The sequence below is a fragment of the Mercurialis annua genome, linkage group LG7 (assembly GCF_937616625.2).
Source record: "Mercurialis annua linkage group LG7, ddMerAnnu1.2, whole genome shotgun sequence".
NCBI classification, from domain to species: domain Eukaryota; kingdom Viridiplantae; phylum Streptophyta; class Magnoliopsida; order Malpighiales; family Euphorbiaceae; genus Mercurialis; species Mercurialis annua.
The window spans coordinates 43,564,882-43,582,529 of NC_065576.1; the positions used below are offsets into that span (position 1 = coordinate 43,564,882).

Genomic DNA, 17,648 nt, shown 5'->3' on the forward strand with positions numbered 1-17,648 from the left:
CGACTTAATGCTCAATTTTTTTTTTTGAAGAAATAATGCTCAAGTTTATTAATTTCATAAAAGTAAAATCCAAGTTTTTAAAAGGCTTTAATTTTAGTTTCCATTAGCAGGAAAAAGAAAAGAAAATTATGAATAGCTTTAGGATTCTGATCGTAAACTGAAGTAACCGAGTTGAGTTAGTATGCAGCGATTCAGAAGCAAAGGGAACTCAGGAGTACCCTATCTCAAAAACAAAGCTTTAAATTCATTATCTGCTGTTCAGGACACCTATTCTTCTATTAAGGTTTCATCATTTTGTTACTCAATTTCAATTTTTTTTATTTTTTTGTATTCAATATCTTTTTTTGTTGTGTTAGGATTTGTTTGAGAGGCATAGAGTGGTGTTTACAATTGGTACTTCTTTAGCATCAGTTGCTACAGCATGGGGTGGTAAGTCAGTCAGCTTTGTTTCAATTTTAAAAGTTTTTTTTGTTCTGTGATTCTGATGTATGATCAAAGAGTTTCAGAACAGTCCTACTTAAACTAGGTAGCGCGAACACGGCGGCGTTATTTTAAGGTTTCCTATGTTAAAATTGTAGTGTCCGGCATGTTTCCGAAACGGGAAACATTTATACTCATGTATTGGTGCAAGTGCTTTTATGTTGTTGCTGTTGACAACAATTATTTTGCAGGGCCAAGCAACTTATTTCAATTTTGTATATGTGTGCAGGATATTGCTTACGCCATCTTTATGAATCCAAAGTTAATCAAAGGCTTGAATCAATTGAAAATGCTGTGAGTCTTTGTTACATAATGTTTAATTGCGGTTGCTGCTTACGTTTGGTGATCTTTTTGTACCTTTTACCAAGTGCTGTTCAATTATCTGTATGAAGATCATATGTAAACATGTCTCTTAGATCATATGTACCTTATCATATTAAAATCTTTAGATTGCCTCCTCTCTGGCTAGCTAAATGCAGTATGCAAAGCTATCTGTCCGAAAAATGTGGTTTCCTTTTTATATGTTCTTTTATTAATATTCAGAATTGCCTTGTCCCATGCTTAACTTGTGAGTACAATCACAAATACAATGTCTATATTGATATGTTTTCTCTGCTTATCATCAACGAAAGGATCGTATAGAATTACTTGTAAGGTGTCATGAAGTTGTTATGACTGCTGACTCCTTGTTTATCCATAATGTTCTGTTTGTCCAAACTTGGGTAGACCCTTATCATGGCTACAGTTGGTGAATGCTTTGTTAAACATGATTGTAATTTTTCTTGTCATTTGGCAGATGAAAAACAATTATCACATTGAACATGCAGAGTTTAAAAAGCTTGTAGATCCAGGGAATTCCAATATTGCTACCTGCATCGCTACTGCAGGGACAACATTTGTTGTTGGGTTTGTTCCTATCTTCTTATTTGTTTTCCTTGTATTACTGTTTTTTTCCCCCCTAAATCTCACCGTTTTCTCAATAAAACACATCTTGGCTCCTACTAGACAAACCATCTGGGGTAAGTCCCATTTGACTGATTTTAATTTACTTGGATTTATGGTTGCAAAAGATGAGAGTTGCAGTATGCTAATATATGCTGCTCAACTGGCAAGGTGCTGCCGATTGGGGAGTTTGATTAATGATCATTAGAAATTTTAAATGTGATTTTATATAAATCATTTACAGTTTTATGAATTTGAAGGCAAGAGTCCTTATCTAAGTAGCATGGAAACGGGAACGGGAAACGACATGAAACGGACACGGAGAAACAATATTTTTCTAAAATGAAGGACACGAGATATGAAGGAAACATGTAAATAATAAAAATATAGAGGTATATTTATAATATTAAAATTTATAAAATGCTATATATATTAAATTTTATTTATACATTTATGCCAATTAATAAGATAAATCAAACATAATTAAACCCAATAAAAATAAAAAGATTAGATTTATTGTAGATAATGTGAGTAAAAAAAATTTGTGGGTAATTGATTAGAAAAAATTATTTGCTGAGAGTTTCTTAGGTTATTTTTATAGCTGCCTAAACTTTTAATTTACCGAAACGGCCCGAAATGTTTCGTATGAGTTTTCGAGAGTTTCCGGTTTCCGAAACGTGACACACAACTTTGTTGAAATTTCCGTGCTTCTTAGGTCCTAATAGACTAGATCAAGGTATTTTATGCATTTCTTGTGGAGCTAGAGGGACGGGAGTGAGAGTCAGGTTGGGCTTCCATCTAGGGATCTGGAAGTGGCTAGTAAATGTGTTATTCTGAATTTCTTTTTAGCCAATGTACTTGCTGATTATAATTGACCATGTGATAATATTCTTAAGTAAGTCTAAGGAAGTGTAACCACCTGCTAACTGGCTTTAGCAGTAAAAAATATCTGTAGTTCGAAGAAAATATAATCTCAGTGTTATGGGGAAGTGTACTTCTTCATTAATTTCCTTAGGATTCATGTATATCTGCTGCTACATTCACCATACTGGACTGTTGAATCTTACAACTGAAGTGGATTGGGCTTGCTAGATGGCTTTAAAGTCAATTGCTTTCTTATGGACCATCTTGATACCCCGTTCCAAATAAGTAGGCTACAGCTATAAGTTGGATGATATTTGGAGGCTCTTTAATATTATTTAGATCATTAATTATGTTTTATTACTATGAACAAAGTCTCATAACTTTTCTTGAATCTAAGCGTACAAACCCGAAATGAGGGAGCCTAAAAATAAAAAGAGAAAGCTGAAGATACGGGCAATTGACAAGTTTAGTCACGTGCAGGAAGCCTGCCCAATGGCCATGGGAAGGCTAGCCATGTACAGCAAGTCTGCACAAGTACAGTAATAGGGCTAGCTATCTATGTTCAAGAAGTCTGAATAATCAAAAAGCATTTATGATAAATGTATATGGCCAGAATGAAGAGAATAGGATGGATTTATTACAATCTACTGAAAACCAAGCCTAGTGAGGATTAGTAATAAGTTGTGGCATAAAATTTAGCTGGTTGAAAGAAAGTTGTGGAAGATGGTTCTTCCCTTACGGAAAGATGAACAAATGACCTTGAGCGTGTTAGCTGAGTAGGGAATTTCTAAGGTTAGAGCCAAAACAGTTTGAATATTTATGAAGAGAATAAGAAATGATACTAGACTCAGTGTGGGATATGGATATAGATATAGTAAATGCCTAAGAAAGGCTTTAAATTAGCTGTATGAATGCTAATAATGCCCATCTCATTTTTGAGTTAGATCTTCTGTGTAAAATAGATGAATGACTGTCTCTGTGATTTTGGTTTAGCCTTGCTAAGTACAAAAAATCTGTACCTTTTTTTAAATAATTGTAACTTTGAAACAAATTGTTCAACTGATAATAGGATATTTAAGTTTCAGTCAGTTGAAAGAAGTTGGTAGCATTGTTCTTAGGTGCTTTTGCTGAATTGCAGGTATGGCTTTGGTTGGCGTGGTGGTAGATGGTATGCAAATAGGAAGTTCAGAGAGGAACAGATGAAACTGTTAGGGCATATAAAACCAAAGAGGTGGCAGTTGCTGGGGCGAATTAAACCTAGGGATTGGGAATTTCAATCAATCAAAAGAAGATTAACGAGATACAAATCACCCGAAAGCGGAGTCAAGACATCTGAAAGGATGCTTAAAGATGGTCCTACAGCTCATAATCCTGGAAAAGTTCACCAGTCTTGTTAGAATAGTAGCAGTTGGAATTTTTTGGTTCAGATACCCCGAGATCATGGGAAAACAGATACTGATATAGTTTTATATAATATCACTTAATCCTGGAAAAATTCTCCAGTCTTGTTGGAACAGTATCATTTTTTATATTTTCTTGGTTTATATCTCCCAAGATCATGGGAAAACAGATACTTAAATAGTTTCATACTAATTAAAATTGTTGTCTTTGTGGCATTTTAGGCAATTCTAGGCTTTTAGTTAAATGGAATTGCTTATTCGTGATTGAAAACTATCAAAATAATTTGAACTTTTCTTGATTCATTATCTGAAGAGGGTGAAAAATGGACTGAAATTTCAATTATCCGCCGTACAGCACCATAGGTTTGTAATGATGCCAAAACATGCTGCAACATAATGTTTTTATTCTTTAATGCCCATGCTCTTAGATATCTACCGCTATCGGGTTTATCAATGAAAATGTAAGTAGAATTTCTTGTTATGAAGTGGAATCTCAAGTGTGAAGTAAATCTGAGCTTCCATGATTAATGATGGTCATGCCATCTGACATTAGGCCGCCCGGAAGATGCCTTTTGTTACCTGCTGTCACAATGCTCCAGAGATCTATAAATGTGGAACTCTGAGATCAGCTGGAGCAAGAAAGGAATCACTTGAAGATGTCTAGGGATGCAACCTGGGTAACTCTACTAATTATTTTAAATGACATTGCTTATGAAAAGATATCGACAATAGTTTCAGCAAAAATTCAGGATGCTGTGTGAGTGTTGGTCCCTTCTGCCAGTGATGGCATATGTAAAACCCTAGTGGAGACAAATGGCTATGCTTGGGAAGAACATACGGTAATGTTAATATTTTGTTCTCAAGCTTATAGTTTAATGCTAGCTTAGTTACAGTTGCAGGGAATTTGATTGGTTTTGGTAACTACAGAAGATGGATTTATTCTTGGCATACAGAGAGTTACAAAGGGACAGTCTGGTGGAGCTCCAGGAAGCAAAATGCCTGTTCTATTACAGCATCTAGCTGTGGGCATGCATTACTAACTCCAGATGACCTGGTTACTTTCTTTCTCTTTCTCTAAACATGATGTTTTTTCTGCTTTTCTCTTTTGCCCCTTCTAATTTACGTTGGACGAAAATGGAAATGAGAAACGCTGAAATGAGAAACAGTAAAATGACATTTTTTATAAGAATAAGTTAGCTTCGGAGATTCAGAAGCATTTCTAGAAACGGAAATGATATGCCAAAATGTTGCACTCGACAAGTTTAATGCAACTTAGTTTCGAATGTTTAGATTCGTTTCTAATCTGCCTCAAACATATAAATTTATATCTCGAAACTGCATGGAGTCTACTGATTCGCAAAGTTCTTCTCTAACATATGGCTTTTTCTAGTTTGATTCCTGGGTTTCTGGATAGTGATGAGGGGCGGAACCGTTACAATGTATGACTTTAACAATTTGGCGAAAACAAAAAAAACACCATGGGCAGCCGACACCAGTAGCGTATAACATGACAAACATTCCAAATGGGTTTCCCTCTTTCTTTGATGTGGAGCTAAGGATGCTCTTTCTGATGCCAAAGACTTGCAGCTCTTGCTGGATGGCCTAAAAGATTATGTTAAAGATAAACTTGTGATTCAGAACATTGAAAATTATGCTCATGCGGACCTTATATTTGCTACAAATGCCCAGGAATTAATATACGATCCTGTCATGGCAGTTATAAAAGCTCATTGTAGATAATATTTGCTGTTTAAGGCTACTTTTTATTGGTATTTTGGCAAACTGTGTTTCTTGTTTTCTGTTGCCGTCTTTCTTGGATTTGCCCTTATATTATTGAAATGGTTGTGTGATTATGAATAATTTTTTTTTTCATATGAACAAAATCTATTATCAAAATATTGATGATTTTGTTTCAGGAATTCTACCAAGTCTGATAATCCTGATGCAATTATACAGGATGGTTTTACTGTAGTTAGCTGTGGTCTTGTAGGCTCATTGTAGGCGGCATGTCCAAGAAGCTGCAAACAAGGTCTCAAGATTCCTTATCTTCAAATGTATGAAGTCTTAGTTTCTGTATGTATATATTGGTAAGGGTGTGCATTCAGTTTGAACCGAACTGAAATTTTAACTTTTTTAAAATCAAACCAAACCGAGTTTACAAGAGCTTTAAATAGTTCAAAGTTCAAAACAATCCTATTCAAACCAGTTGGTTTGGTTAGTTTTTTTGTTTTGAGTTGTTTGGTTCGGTTTATACCAAAAATTAACTGATTTATTTTATTCTAAAAAAAGATTCGAACTGAAAATCAAATATTCTTTTATAATTTCAAATTGAACAAACTAAATTTATCGGTTTGATTATTCGGTTTGGTTCAATTTTTACACTCCTATCTATTGGAATTGGAATAATAGACATTGTGATCAAGGAAAAAAGAAACTGTCTGAAATAATATTCTTTCATTTGGATGCACATGTCTTGTCTTACATATATCTTGTCATTTATGTCCTGATTTCAAACAACTTGTAAATGTATTTTCTATGACCAGCTTATGAGATACTGGTTTCTGTTCCTATCTGCGGATTATGACACTATAAAAATTTGCTCGTCAGGGAGAAAAAGTAGAAAACATATCAAATCCACCAATCATACACATATAATTCATATGGCCAAAAGCATAGCTTTAATAATTACTATTTTATCTTTGCTTTTCTGTGGGTGTGCAGTTGGAAGCAGAACAAAGTTGTCTTCAGCCAAAAACCATGAACTGCTCCAGGCAGAAAATGATGGCATTTGCAAATCAATGGTCGAGACACATGACTACGCATGCGAAGAACATACGGTAAAAAGATGTTTGCGCTGAATTATATTCAATTCAAGTAATACTAATTTATACTGCATGAAAACCGAAATGCTGAAATGGAAAATAGTGCAATCGTATTTTTACAAGAATAGATTATCCATATGAAGTTTCGGAGTTCCAAAACCATTTGCAGAAACATAAACGAAATGTAGCACTCGATAAGTTTTTGTGCAACATCTAATACCATTTGATATGTCTCGACTGAGTGGTTTCAGGTGACAACACAAGATGGCTATATCCTGAGTTTGCAAAGAATACCAGTTGGGCAGTCTGGCGGATCTCCAGAAGGCAGACCGCCTGTTCTGCTACAGCACGGGCTACTAATGGTCAGTAAAAAATATCTTTATGACTGATTTTGAAGCGTGTTTTGAATGTTAACAAGCCGTGTATATGGTTATAGGATGGCATAACATGGCTGCTATTACCTCCAGAACAATCTTTAGCATTCCTCTTGGCCGATAATGGTTTTGATGTCTGGATAGCCAATACTCGTGGAACTAAATATAGTCTTGGCCATACATCACTCAGTCCAAATGATGCAGTAATTCTCAATTTTTTTTTTCATTTTGATCAATCATATTTTTTAGTTTGTCTGGTTGGTTTACAATAACGGGTATTTGTTAGGCTTATTGGGGTTGGTCGTGGGACGAACTAGTATCTTATGATCTTCCTGCAACATTCGAGTATGTAAATGGTCAAACTGGACAGAAACTGCACTATGTTGGACATTCACTGGTGAAATTTTGGATTTCTATATCTTCATTTTGGTTAAAAGCAATAACAGAGACAGATACTAATGATTTATTGACGGATTGTTATACAGGGAACTTTGATTGCTCTCGCTGCCTTCTCAAAGAGCCAGCAGTTGAACATGTTAAGATCAGCTGCCTTACTTTCTCCAATTGCTTATGTTGGTCAGATTACTTCGCCACTCGCAACAAATGCTGCTGACAACTTTATTGCTGAGGTTACCATTATTTGTTGATTTCTTTTATAGGGTTAATGATTAAAAGAATTCAACACGTTTATCAATTCTAATTAAATTATTTAACTTTATCAATTATAGCTTAACTGTAAGTTTTTTATTTTAATTAAAGTCAAATCCGCTCAATTGAAGCAATTGAGACTGATTTGGTTTGGACACGTGACAACCATTTCTTATTCAATTAGGCGGCAACAATTCACTGGACGCAAGTGAGCAAAGTCATCTTCAATTGATTCAGTTGGTCGAACTTAACTGCAATTTAAGCAAAATTCTTCAAATGCTATAATGAATAAATTAATTTTTTTGGTTAGAATTGATGGAAACCGCAAATATTTAAATTTTACGAGTTATTAGTCATTCTTTAATAATATTTTCTAATGATCATCTTTGTATAACAGGCTTTATATTGGTTGGGTCTACATGAATTTGATCCAAGAGGGTATTAATCTTCTAGCATTGATATCAATTGGAGTTATTTTTTCTTTTTACAGTTCCTTTCTAACTTTCCTATTTTTATTTGTTTCCCTTCAAACTTTTGCACAGAGAAACTGTGGTAAAATTTCTGAAGGATATCTGTAAAAAGAAAAATATTGACTGCACCAACTTGTTGAATTCTTTCACAGGTTTGTTTTACAAACTCCATTACAAATTTAGCTACAATACTATTTACTTTCACTGTAAATTATACATAAACCTGTTTCGCATCTACAGGCCGGAATTGCTGCCTGAATTCCTCAATTGTAGACATATTTCTAGACCATGAGCCTCAGTCTACAGCTACTAAGAACATGATCCATATATCTCAAAGTAAGCATTTCTTAACAAAAATATTAAACATTTATCATTAAACTTAATTCTAATGGAAAGAACTTCTAGCGTTAGTGCTGCATAGACCCATGGGGTTAGACGGATTTGGACCAGCCTTAATCGGGTTTGCTGTATTTAAACTGGCCCAAATTCCGGACGATCTTCTTTTTCATCTTTACCAAAAAAAAAAGGAAATTCAATTTTTACACTTTTTTGTCTACAAAAACTACATTATAGATACACAAAAGATACTTTAAAAATACTTTGCTAACACATTTTTGATACATCTCAAATACGGAGCGTGCTAATTGAAAATTTTAAGGTACAAAGTGAAAACTCTTTAGTTACAAAATAAAAAAGAATTTGAAAAAAAATATATTCTTAAGTTTTTTTTACCGGTTTTAAGCTAAAATTAAAGTCTAATCCGTACTCGCGCTCCGGACGGGTATCCAACCCATTGAACATGTCTACTGTTCAAGTCTGGCCTAAGATGGACGGACTTGACAGATATCCAGTCTATCGAACAAGTCTAGTGTCGGTTCTTATATTCGGTCTCAACATTTCTCTTCTTTTAAAATAAAAATAATAAAATATTAACAAAAACTGTAAATTGGAATGAAAATTGAATTTTTGGTGTAGTGATAAGAACAGGAACAATAGCAATGTATGATTACAATGATGAAGATGAGAACAAGAAACACTATGGACAGCCAACTCCACCACTATACAACATGGCAAGCATTCCAAATAATGTTCCTCTATTTTTAAGCTATGGAGGTGCTGATGCTCTTTCTGATGTTAAAGATGTTCAATTATTGATTAATAGCCTTAAAGATCATGATCAAGATAAGCTTGTGATTCAGTTTAGAGATGACTATGCTCATGCTGATTTTGTTATGGCTCAAAATGCTGCTCAAGAAGTTTATGTACCTCTTATTGATTTCTTTAAACTTCAATAGATTATTTGTATCTTTGGAGTTATAGAAAACGCAGTTTGTATTGTGTGCTTGATTCAATATTAGTTGAAACTGTTTTTATTTAATATTAGACTACTCGTATGACCGTAAATGAATCGAGTTTTGAGATGTTCATGCTAAGCTTGTTACATGAATGAGGTGTTCATATTAAGTTTGTACTAGTTCGAGCTTTGGAAACTGTCATGTCCTTTTGTTTAGATGTCAAACGAGCCAAGTTTCTGTTCGTTTATTTAGATACTAAACGAATTTGGTTTGAACCCGTTTATTTACGTGTTAAACAAGCCAAACTTGTGTTCAATTATTTAGGTACTAAACGAATTGGTTCGAGCTTGTTCATTTATGTACTAAACGAGCCAAGTTTGGACTCGGTTCATATGTCTTAAATGAACGATCACGAACCAAGCTCGTTTAGGCTCTAAACAGACGACCATAGACATAGCTCATCTCGGATCTAAATAAATGAACATGAGATGAATAAATAAAATAATAATATCTAATAATTACCTTTTCAAATACATATTTGATTATTCAAAACATTAATAAGAAATACTGTCAAATGATAATAATCAAATATTTAAAAATAAATTCCACCAATAACAAATATCAAACGACAATCATAAATGTCTAAAGATAAATCAAATCAAATAATTTGCGAACGTATAATCAAGTTAATATGTGAGTTAATCACGAACTCTTTCATCGAAATTTTGTAAGAGTCATTTTACGAATTGTTAATCAAGCTCATATTCGAACTCGTTCACAAACTATTAGAACATAAATTAGATGGTTACACTTACAATTATGTTCAAACTCGGCTTGTTTTAAATTAATGAACATACTGTTTGTTTACGGTACGAATGGACACGAACCAAACTCTTATCGAACTGAACGCTGAGTCGTTTGTGAGTAGCTCGGTTCGTTTACGGTCCTACGCTATACATAAAACAATAATTAATAATTACTTATTATATTAACAAAAATATTATACTTAGTTATTGTAAAGTTATTGTTTAATTAAATTATTTTATCATATAAATTGGACTTGATAAATTTCGGATCTAGCGAGTCAGGTTTGAGCTAGCCCAACCCGACTGTAATAGCAGCGGTGGAAGTTGAAAGAAACCATCGATTTTTTTTTTTTGCTGCTCAACGAGACGATACACTGAAATAATCTGGAAACAGTAAGTTATTCAAAAACTGCTTGTTTATTATCTGAATAATTTGATCAATTAAGCAGGAATGATTGTACTGAATTTTGATATCTGTATGTGTAAATCATTCCAAATGATCGAAATCTGATCCATTTTAGTCTTATTTGATTTTAGGTTATTAAATAATTTGATTGTAGGTGAAAACTATGAATTAAAAGTTTTTTACTTGTGAATTTTGAAGCTTGATAAAGTGCTTGTAAATTTAAATTTGAATGTTCAATTGATGGCTTTGCAGATACTTGCAAATTCTTATTTATAATTAAGTAATGTTATCAGTTGATTGATTTGGTAACAAAAAATTGCCACCTTGAAGGCGTTTTTGACGAAAATGTTGTCACGCCTCTAATAGCATTATTTTGCAAGAACTGAATTGAGTACTCGCATGTGAAAGTAATCGCGTTTAGGGATTCTGACCTCATAGCTCACTTCAAGATATTGCGATCTTCTCTATGTTATATCGAGGCCCTCCCTTTGCTTATTGTTTTGGTGTATCGTAAAGTTGGATTAGGTTGATGTGAGTAGGATTCGTTTTGTTTGGTTTGATATACTAAGTAGGCTATTTTACAGTTCTTTGAACTTCTTGTTAATGTCTTTTACCAGCTACGCATTTTATTTTTAGGAACTACTTTACTATACATTCTTTCTTTTAGATTCGTGTTGAATCTAGACACTAGGAATGAGGTCTTAAGATTTGAGATGATGATTTTGGAAATGCTCTTTGAGGAATATGTTCTCTGTCAGGGTATAAAAAGCAATGCATTTGTAGAACAAGTATCAGTACGAATAATTGTATTGGTGTTGTTGCCTTGTCAGTGAATGTTTCTTTAATTCGTGCCTGTATAAACAGTCAAGAAGCTTAGGAAGCTGCTATTTATTTCCATTTACAGACATGTAATAGCCACCCAAAAACTTTTGATTGATCCCGTCTAGATAATTATGCGATAATAAGATTTAGCTCATGCTTTGATTCAAGAATTCCTCAAGATATCTCCAAACTAATCAGAAAATAATCTGAAACTTGATGTTGTGTTATTGACTCCTGCTCTAAAACCATTTAACAGACTCAGGACAAGTTTTTTATGCAAGACTTTCTTCCTTTTGTCTCTAGGACGAAAAAACTCTTTAGGATATAAAAATTACCTAAGATTTTTTATATAGCTCGTTTTTTTAAATTATTTACAATCTCAAGGGCGGTCACTAATTTATCTAGGGAAATCATGAATAGTTTTGTTTGTGTTCACATTTATTCAGTTTGTTCCAGGGCAATAATTTTTTTATACATAGTTATGAAGTACTGGGTAGTTTTTTTATTATGTTTGATTTTAGATTTTTGCTGACAAGCCATTATCTATACTGTAATTCTGGTTGAGTTACCCATTATAAGATCATAAATCCAGGATCATAACAAGTGTGGTTCTAATCATGAGGATGCATTCACTAATTAGTTTGACTCTATTGGCATTTTTAATTTCACGTCAAAACCATTTTCTCGCTTTTCTTACTTTATTTTCTTATGATGTTTATTTTAGGAGTCATCGGCCAGAAAATTAGGGATGGAATTAGCAGACAGAGCAGTTGGATTGCTGTTATCATTCACCAGTCTATCTATCTTCACTTACTATACTTTCTGGGTTATTATTTTGGTTAGTAACTCAATCTCACATGGCCTAAGATCCCTAATGTATGAACTTGGTTACATAATATGTATGTACTTTTATCTTGCAGCCATTTGTCGACATTGATCATTTTATCCACCAGTATTTCCTGCCACAAGAATATGCGATACTCATACCCGTATTTGCCGCTGTAGCTCTTCTCTGCTTGCTATGCATATTTATAGGATTCGTGATGCTTAAATCAAAAAAGAAGAGAGCATAATTAATGCAAATTTTTTAGATGTTTCAGTTACATTCATAATGCGAAGCATCTCCGAATTGCAAATATAGGTGGCACTTTGGTACTGGTTTGTGCTGCCGACAAAATTCGAATAGAGGGAGTTGCTGCTTCAAGTCATTGAAATTGGGGTTACGTTATATTTAGCGGTTGATGTTGAAATTCAAAGTAGAAATTTTAATTTGCTATTTTATCTAAAGTTAAAGAAGAGTCTAACTAGACCTGATATGCAAATAGTCTTTTAGCTTCTTGGCTTTTCATATGGATCTAACTAATCCTTTTAACTTAGACATTACATTTTTATGGTTATCATAAAGTTGGTGGACAATTCAAACATTACATTGTAGTATAATGCAAAGTCTCTCATTTTAGGTTGCGTTTAAATAAAATTGCTCATGCTTTCTAAATTTTGTTTTTGAATGTTAATTTTAATTTGTGAGCAATACATTAATTCAAATTTACTTGCTTCCCAAATTACCATAAATTGAAATGTGGTGGCTACTAGCTAGGGGTTTGCATATTGCTTGATGAAAATGACAAGCAGATAGCTAGGGATGTGCACCGAATAGAACCGATTGAAATTGTTATGAATCAAAAATAATTTTTAGTTCGTTTTGATTTTAATTTTATACAATTAAAAAATTCAAACTATGTAAATGCAATTTTATTTTTTTAATAAAAGTAGCCAAAACGTATGAATTTAATGTTATTTAGTTCAAGTTAAATATATTAATTCTTAACTTTTTATTTTTTAAAAGAATGGATTACTTTAATATTTTGGTAAAATAAAAAATCAAACTGAACTTAATTTGTATTTTCTTCAAAATTGCCTGCAATTAATCTCCAGAGTTTTGATGGTATCAGTTTAGAAAAGAAGAGCAGAAAAAAGGAAAAGATAGTTTCCAGTTTTATAGGCTTGGCTAACCTTAACCAAGTGCTTAATTCATACGTATGGGTTAAGCTAAATTGTCACAGTATTGGCGCCTTTATAAAATTTTCAAGATTATATATATCTTGAGAAATTGATCAAATTACAAATATATTTGAATATGTTTTGAATTTTCTTGTTGAAGTCGATAATGGCTAGTTATAGTTTGATAAAATCAGTTGTTGTAGTAATTTTATTCTGGTTTTCAGCAACTGAAGCAGCTCGTAAACGCGGTGATGGCCATTGCCAATCCATGGCAGCTTCACAAGGCTACATTTGCCAAGAACATAAAGTATATATATTTCTTGAGATAATCAATTAAAATCTGAATGGAAGTTTGTATTATTAATATGTGAAAATGGCGTTTTCAGGTTACGACAGAAGACGGTTACATTCTAAGCATGCAGAGATTGCCTGCTGACAGCTTCGGTACGCCATCATACAAGCCTCCGGTTCTACTCCAACATGGAATTCTGATGGTCAGTTTTACTTTCTCAATGTTATAATTATTGATCGACTTTAGAGTTAGAAATTAGCAGGGTAGAGCCAGAAAAAGAAATTAGAGGGGATGGGGGGGCAATTATACAAAAATTGAAAATAAATAACACCATAATTTTTTGTAAAAATAAGTTGGAGGGGTATTTAAATGGACCAATTTGACAGAAATTAAAATTTACAAACCATTTTATAAAGTTTTTTTTTAAAAAAAAGTTGGACATTTTATGAAATGTCTTCGCTCCACCCCCGAGCCGAGCATATATGCCTTCGCTCCACCCCTGACTACTAGATATATGAAATTCAACAGGTTAATTTATCCTTCTAACTTGGCATAAAAGATTAAATATGTTAAATTTGATGGTTTTAGACAAATAAACCCACTCCTTGGCAAAGTTGGACATTTTATCCTGAACTTTCTAAAAATAGATATTCGGAATGTATGTTTGTTGAATATTTTAGAAAATTTCAGGGTTTAGGTTTACTTATTCAAACCCGCCAAATTGGACATTTTTTATTTTTTTTGTACCGAGTTAGAGAGGTGAAATGAAGTTTTGTTAATTTGAAAGTTCGATCCAATTATATCGAAAATGACAAGGATTAATCATTTTAGTTGGTTGCCCGCGGACCATTATTTTCTTTATTTTAGAAATACGACCCTCAATCAAGTACAAAAACTCCCAGAAATCTAGATTTGATTAAAAGATTATAGCAACTGATCTTGATGGCAGGATGGTTCAGCATGGCTATTCAATTCTCCGGATCAATCTTTAGCTTTCATATTGGCAGACAATGGCTACGACGTGTGGATTAGTAACACTCGCGGGACTACATATAGCCGAGGACATACCTCTCTTTGTCCTAGCGCTCCGGTCCGTTAATCGCTTCATTACGATGTATTTAATACGCGATCGACGAGCAGTTCTTGATTTTTTCGTGCTTATAACTAATTGCAGGATTATTGGAATTGGTCGTGGGATGAATTAGCTACTTATGATCTTCCTGCGATATTCAACTATGTTCATAATCAGACAGCGCAGAAACTTTACTATGTTGGCCATTCCTTGGTCGATCTCTAGAACTCGCACACGATACACAATTAACACTAAAATTAATTTTTTTTTTTATTAATCAGTGATTAATTTTGATTTTTTAAAGGGAACTTTGACGCTTATGACTTCCCTTTCACAAGGAAAGTTGATAGACATGTTAGGAGCAGCTGCTTTGCTTAGTCCAATTGCATTCCTTAGTCACACCACATCGCCTCTCGCTCAAGTTTCTTCCGATTTATTTATAGCCGAGGTAACATAAATTTTAGTTCCGTTAGAGAGAATTACAAATTTATTAACATAAATTTATTTAACAGATTTCTCTGTTATTAGGTGACCTATTGGTTGGGCCTGCATGAATTTTTTCCGGGAGGGTGAGAAGGCAAAATTTAGCAATTTTTATTTATCCGAATTAAAAAAAAAATAGTTAAACAATTTCCTATTTGCAGGGTTGCTACTGCCAAGTTTTTTAAAGATATTTGCGTTGACCATAAAGAGATAAATTGCACTAACATAGTGACTGCTTTTTCAGGTACTTAATTTATTCCTTATTACTTTACACTATGTTGCATGGAAACGTTTTATTTTCGTTTTCAAAAATATTTCTAAACTTTTCAATTTTAAACCTATTCTTATAGATGTTTAATTTCATTAATTGTATTTCGGATATTTCCGTTTCCGTGCGACATAGTTTATACATTTTACTGACCAGTCTTATCAAATATTATGTTGCTATTCATAGGTCCAGATTGCTGTTTGAACACTACGGGAGAAAATAATTTCGTACCTGAACCAACTGCCACCAAAAATATGATCCATTTGTGTCAAAGTAAGCCTTTTTCTCACTCTAAATTGATAAATTTTTCTTAACCCTACATGTAAGCTTCTAAACTTGCAATTTTTTTTTGGATTTAGATCCACAAACTTAAATTTTGTACATCTAGCTAGCTCCTGAAAGTTTGAACGAGGTAGTTTTAAATTATGATTTTTTTCACATATTTATGTATTTATTTTGTAGCAATTAAATATGTAAATGAACCGTATACATCAGAAACTAGTTGCCAATAAAGTTTCATGCATTTTCATTGACGTTAAACAATTAGACAGTCAAATGATCTAAAAAGAAAAAGAGACGGACGAAACTAATGCAATTTTCCTTTTGATAATTCTTTCTTAAAAGTAGATTAGTTTGCACCTTTCAAACAGAAGTAGATTAGTTTGAAGTATACCTGTTCATGAGCCGGATTCGGACCGGATCCAATTAGGTTTAACTCTTTTAAATGCAAGCTCAAATTACATACCCGCTTCAATTTTCATATCTTTTATTCAAGTTCGGCCCAAATATATAATATCTATAAGAATTTACAAACTTTCTCGGATCTACATTGGAATTTATATAGAGGAAAAAAATTTACACCCTGGATGTTTTCTTTCTGAAATTTTACAAAAATATGCTCTGATTTTTTAGTTGTAAAAAATAAAAATATGTTTTTTTTTTTTTGCAAAAATACGTTGTTTTTCCAATCCACCAACAATTTAGCAATAATTCTACCAAAAACATATTTTTGCAAAGAAAAAAGAGCGTATATTTACAACAGAAAAAATCAAAGCATATTTTTGCAAACAGGTTAGTCGGAAATAGGTATTTTTATAAAAGACCCTTTTAAATAATTACAAATGTCCTAATCCATATATTAAAAATGGATTTTGGCTAGACTTGAGACAAAAATAAGTGTTCAAGTCCGGTCCAAAGCAAACAGACTTGAGCGGGCAGGACGAGTACTCAGACCCGTGATGAGGGCTTGAAAAAGGGGTTAGAAATACAAAATTAGACATGTTTTTACCAGAAATTAAAATTGTGATGTGGTGTATTTTTGAGCAGTGATAAGAAGAGGAAATGTAGCAATGTATGATTATGGGAACATAATAGAGAACATGGTTCATTACAAGCAGCTAACTCCACCAACATACGATCTGACTATGATTCCCAATAATATTCCGCTATTTCTCGGGTCCGGAGATAAGGATTTTATGGTTGATGAAAGGGATCTGCAGATTCTACTAAACAAGCTTCAAGATCATGATGCTGACAAGCTAACGATACTGAAGATACCGACTTATGCGCATTTTGATTTCATTTTCGGTATGAATGCTAATCAAGTTGTGTATGATCCTCTTATGGATTTTCTTGATTCAATTCAATAGTGACATTTATATAATTTGTATTACGGATTGAGTTGATTGAACAATTTAATGTAATAACTCAAAGATTATCATATGCCAATTCAATTCACGAGGATTGTATTTGGATCAAACCGAACAGAACTAAAAAAATCAATTTTATTTGGCCAAACTATTTTTAAAATTTAGGCCTTTATGTCTTTTATATATTACGACTAATTTTTTTAATTTCTACAATCATGTCTAATTTGAAAGATTTTTTTAGCTCCAAAACTTTGAATTTTATTTTTTAAATTCAAACATTTGCATTCTTTATCATTGTGACCAAACTTTTATACTAATTCTTTTTAGGCTTAATCACCAAAAAATGCCAAACCTATACGTTTTGTGTCAATTATAGCCAAACCTTTAAAAATCACCAGATTTAGCCAAACCTTATATGTTCTGTTTCTTTTTTAGCCATTTTTAAATCGAACCGGTTTTTGTGACACCGTGTCGTCCACGTCACCGCCAACTAAGCAATTGGCTGGCATGACAGCTGAAATATTTAAATAAGGTTTGGCTATAACTGACACAAA

The 17,648-nt window shown here is 33.1% G+C and overlaps 3 protein-coding genes across 3 annotated transcripts; all 3 read left to right on the plus strand.

The window, feature by feature from the left end:
- The first annotated feature begins 56 nt into the window (after positions 1 to 56).
- On the plus strand, positions 57 to 9,378 carry LOC126655757 (triacylglycerol lipase 2-like). Its single transcript, XM_056103585.1, has 14 exons — positions 57 to 283; positions 357 to 429; positions 710 to 774; positions 1,277 to 1,386; positions 3,425 to 3,535; positions 4,603 to 4,676; positions 6,833 to 6,870; positions 6,945 to 7,085; positions 7,169 to 7,279; positions 7,368 to 7,511; positions 7,928 to 7,968; positions 8,073 to 8,152; positions 8,241 to 8,336; positions 8,976 to 9,378. The coding sequence occupies exons 1-14, from the start codon at positions 182 to 184 to the stop codon at positions 9,293 to 9,295; spliced, it is 1,506 nt and encodes a 501-aa protein (XP_055959560.1). The 5' UTR covers positions 57 to 181; the 3' UTR covers positions 9,296 to 9,378.
- Positions 9,379 to 10,360: 982 nt separating this feature from the next.
- LOC126655063 (dolichol-phosphate mannose synthase subunit 2) lies at positions 10,361 to 12,824 on the plus strand. Its single transcript, XM_050349070.2, has 3 exons — positions 10,361 to 10,494; positions 12,054 to 12,167; positions 12,250 to 12,824. The coding sequence occupies exons 2-3, from the start codon at positions 12,078 to 12,080 to the stop codon at positions 12,400 to 12,402; spliced, it is 243 nt and encodes an 80-aa protein (XP_050205027.1). The 5' UTR covers positions 10,361 to 10,494; positions 12,054 to 12,077; the 3' UTR covers positions 12,403 to 12,824.
- Positions 12,825 to 13,204: 380 nt separating this feature from the next.
- LOC126655061 (triacylglycerol lipase 2-like) lies at positions 13,205 to 17,204 on the plus strand. The gene is made up of 9 exons (XM_050349067.2): positions 13,205 to 13,637; positions 13,717 to 13,824; positions 14,572 to 14,712; positions 14,797 to 14,907; positions 14,999 to 15,142; positions 15,223 to 15,263; positions 15,339 to 15,421; positions 15,632 to 15,718; positions 16,772 to 17,204. Exons 1-9 carry the CDS (start codon positions 13,497 to 13,499, stop codon positions 17,092 to 17,094), a joined length of 1,179 nt encoding a protein of 392 aa, XP_050205024.1. The 5' UTR covers positions 13,205 to 13,496; the 3' UTR covers positions 17,095 to 17,204.
- The last annotated feature ends 444 nt before the right edge of the window (positions 17,205 to 17,648 follow it).

What these genes read in the sequence shown, in the direction of transcription:
- LOC126655063 (XM_050349070.2), top strand. Translation starts at nt 12,078, where the DNA reads ATGGAATTAGCAGACAGAGCAGTTGGATTGCTGTTATCATTCACCAGT. An exon ending in CTTTCTGGGTTATTATTTTG is followed by an intron (nt 12,168 to 12,249) that starts GTTAGTAACTCA and finishes TTTATCTTGCAG; the next exon opens with CCATTTGTCGACATTGATCA.
- LOC126655757 (XM_056103585.1), top strand. Translation starts at nt 182, where the DNA reads ATGCAGCGATTCAGAAGCAAAGGGAACTCAGGAGTACCCTATCTCAAA. An exon ending in GTCTGGTGGAGCTCCAGGAA is followed by an intron (nt 4,677 to 6,832) that starts GCAAAATGCCTG and finishes GATCTCCAGAAG; the next exon opens with GCAGACCGCCTGTTCTGCTA. An exon ending in CACTCAGTCCAAATGATGCA is followed by an intron (nt 7,086 to 7,168) that starts GTAATTCTCAAT and finishes GGTATTTGTTAG; the next exon opens with GCTTATTGGGGTTGGTCGTG.
- LOC126655061 (XM_050349067.2), top strand. Translation starts at nt 13,497, where the DNA reads ATGGCTAGTTATAGTTTGATAAAATCAGTTGTTGTAGTAATTTTATTC. An exon ending in CTCTTTGTCCTAGCGCTCCG is followed by an intron (nt 14,713 to 14,796) that starts GTCCGTTAATCG and finishes AACTAATTGCAG; the next exon opens with GATTATTGGAATTGGTCGTG. An exon ending in CCGATTTATTTATAGCCGAG is followed by an intron (nt 15,143 to 15,222) that starts GTAACATAAATT and finishes CTCTGTTATTAG; the next exon opens with GTGACCTATTGGTTGGGCCT.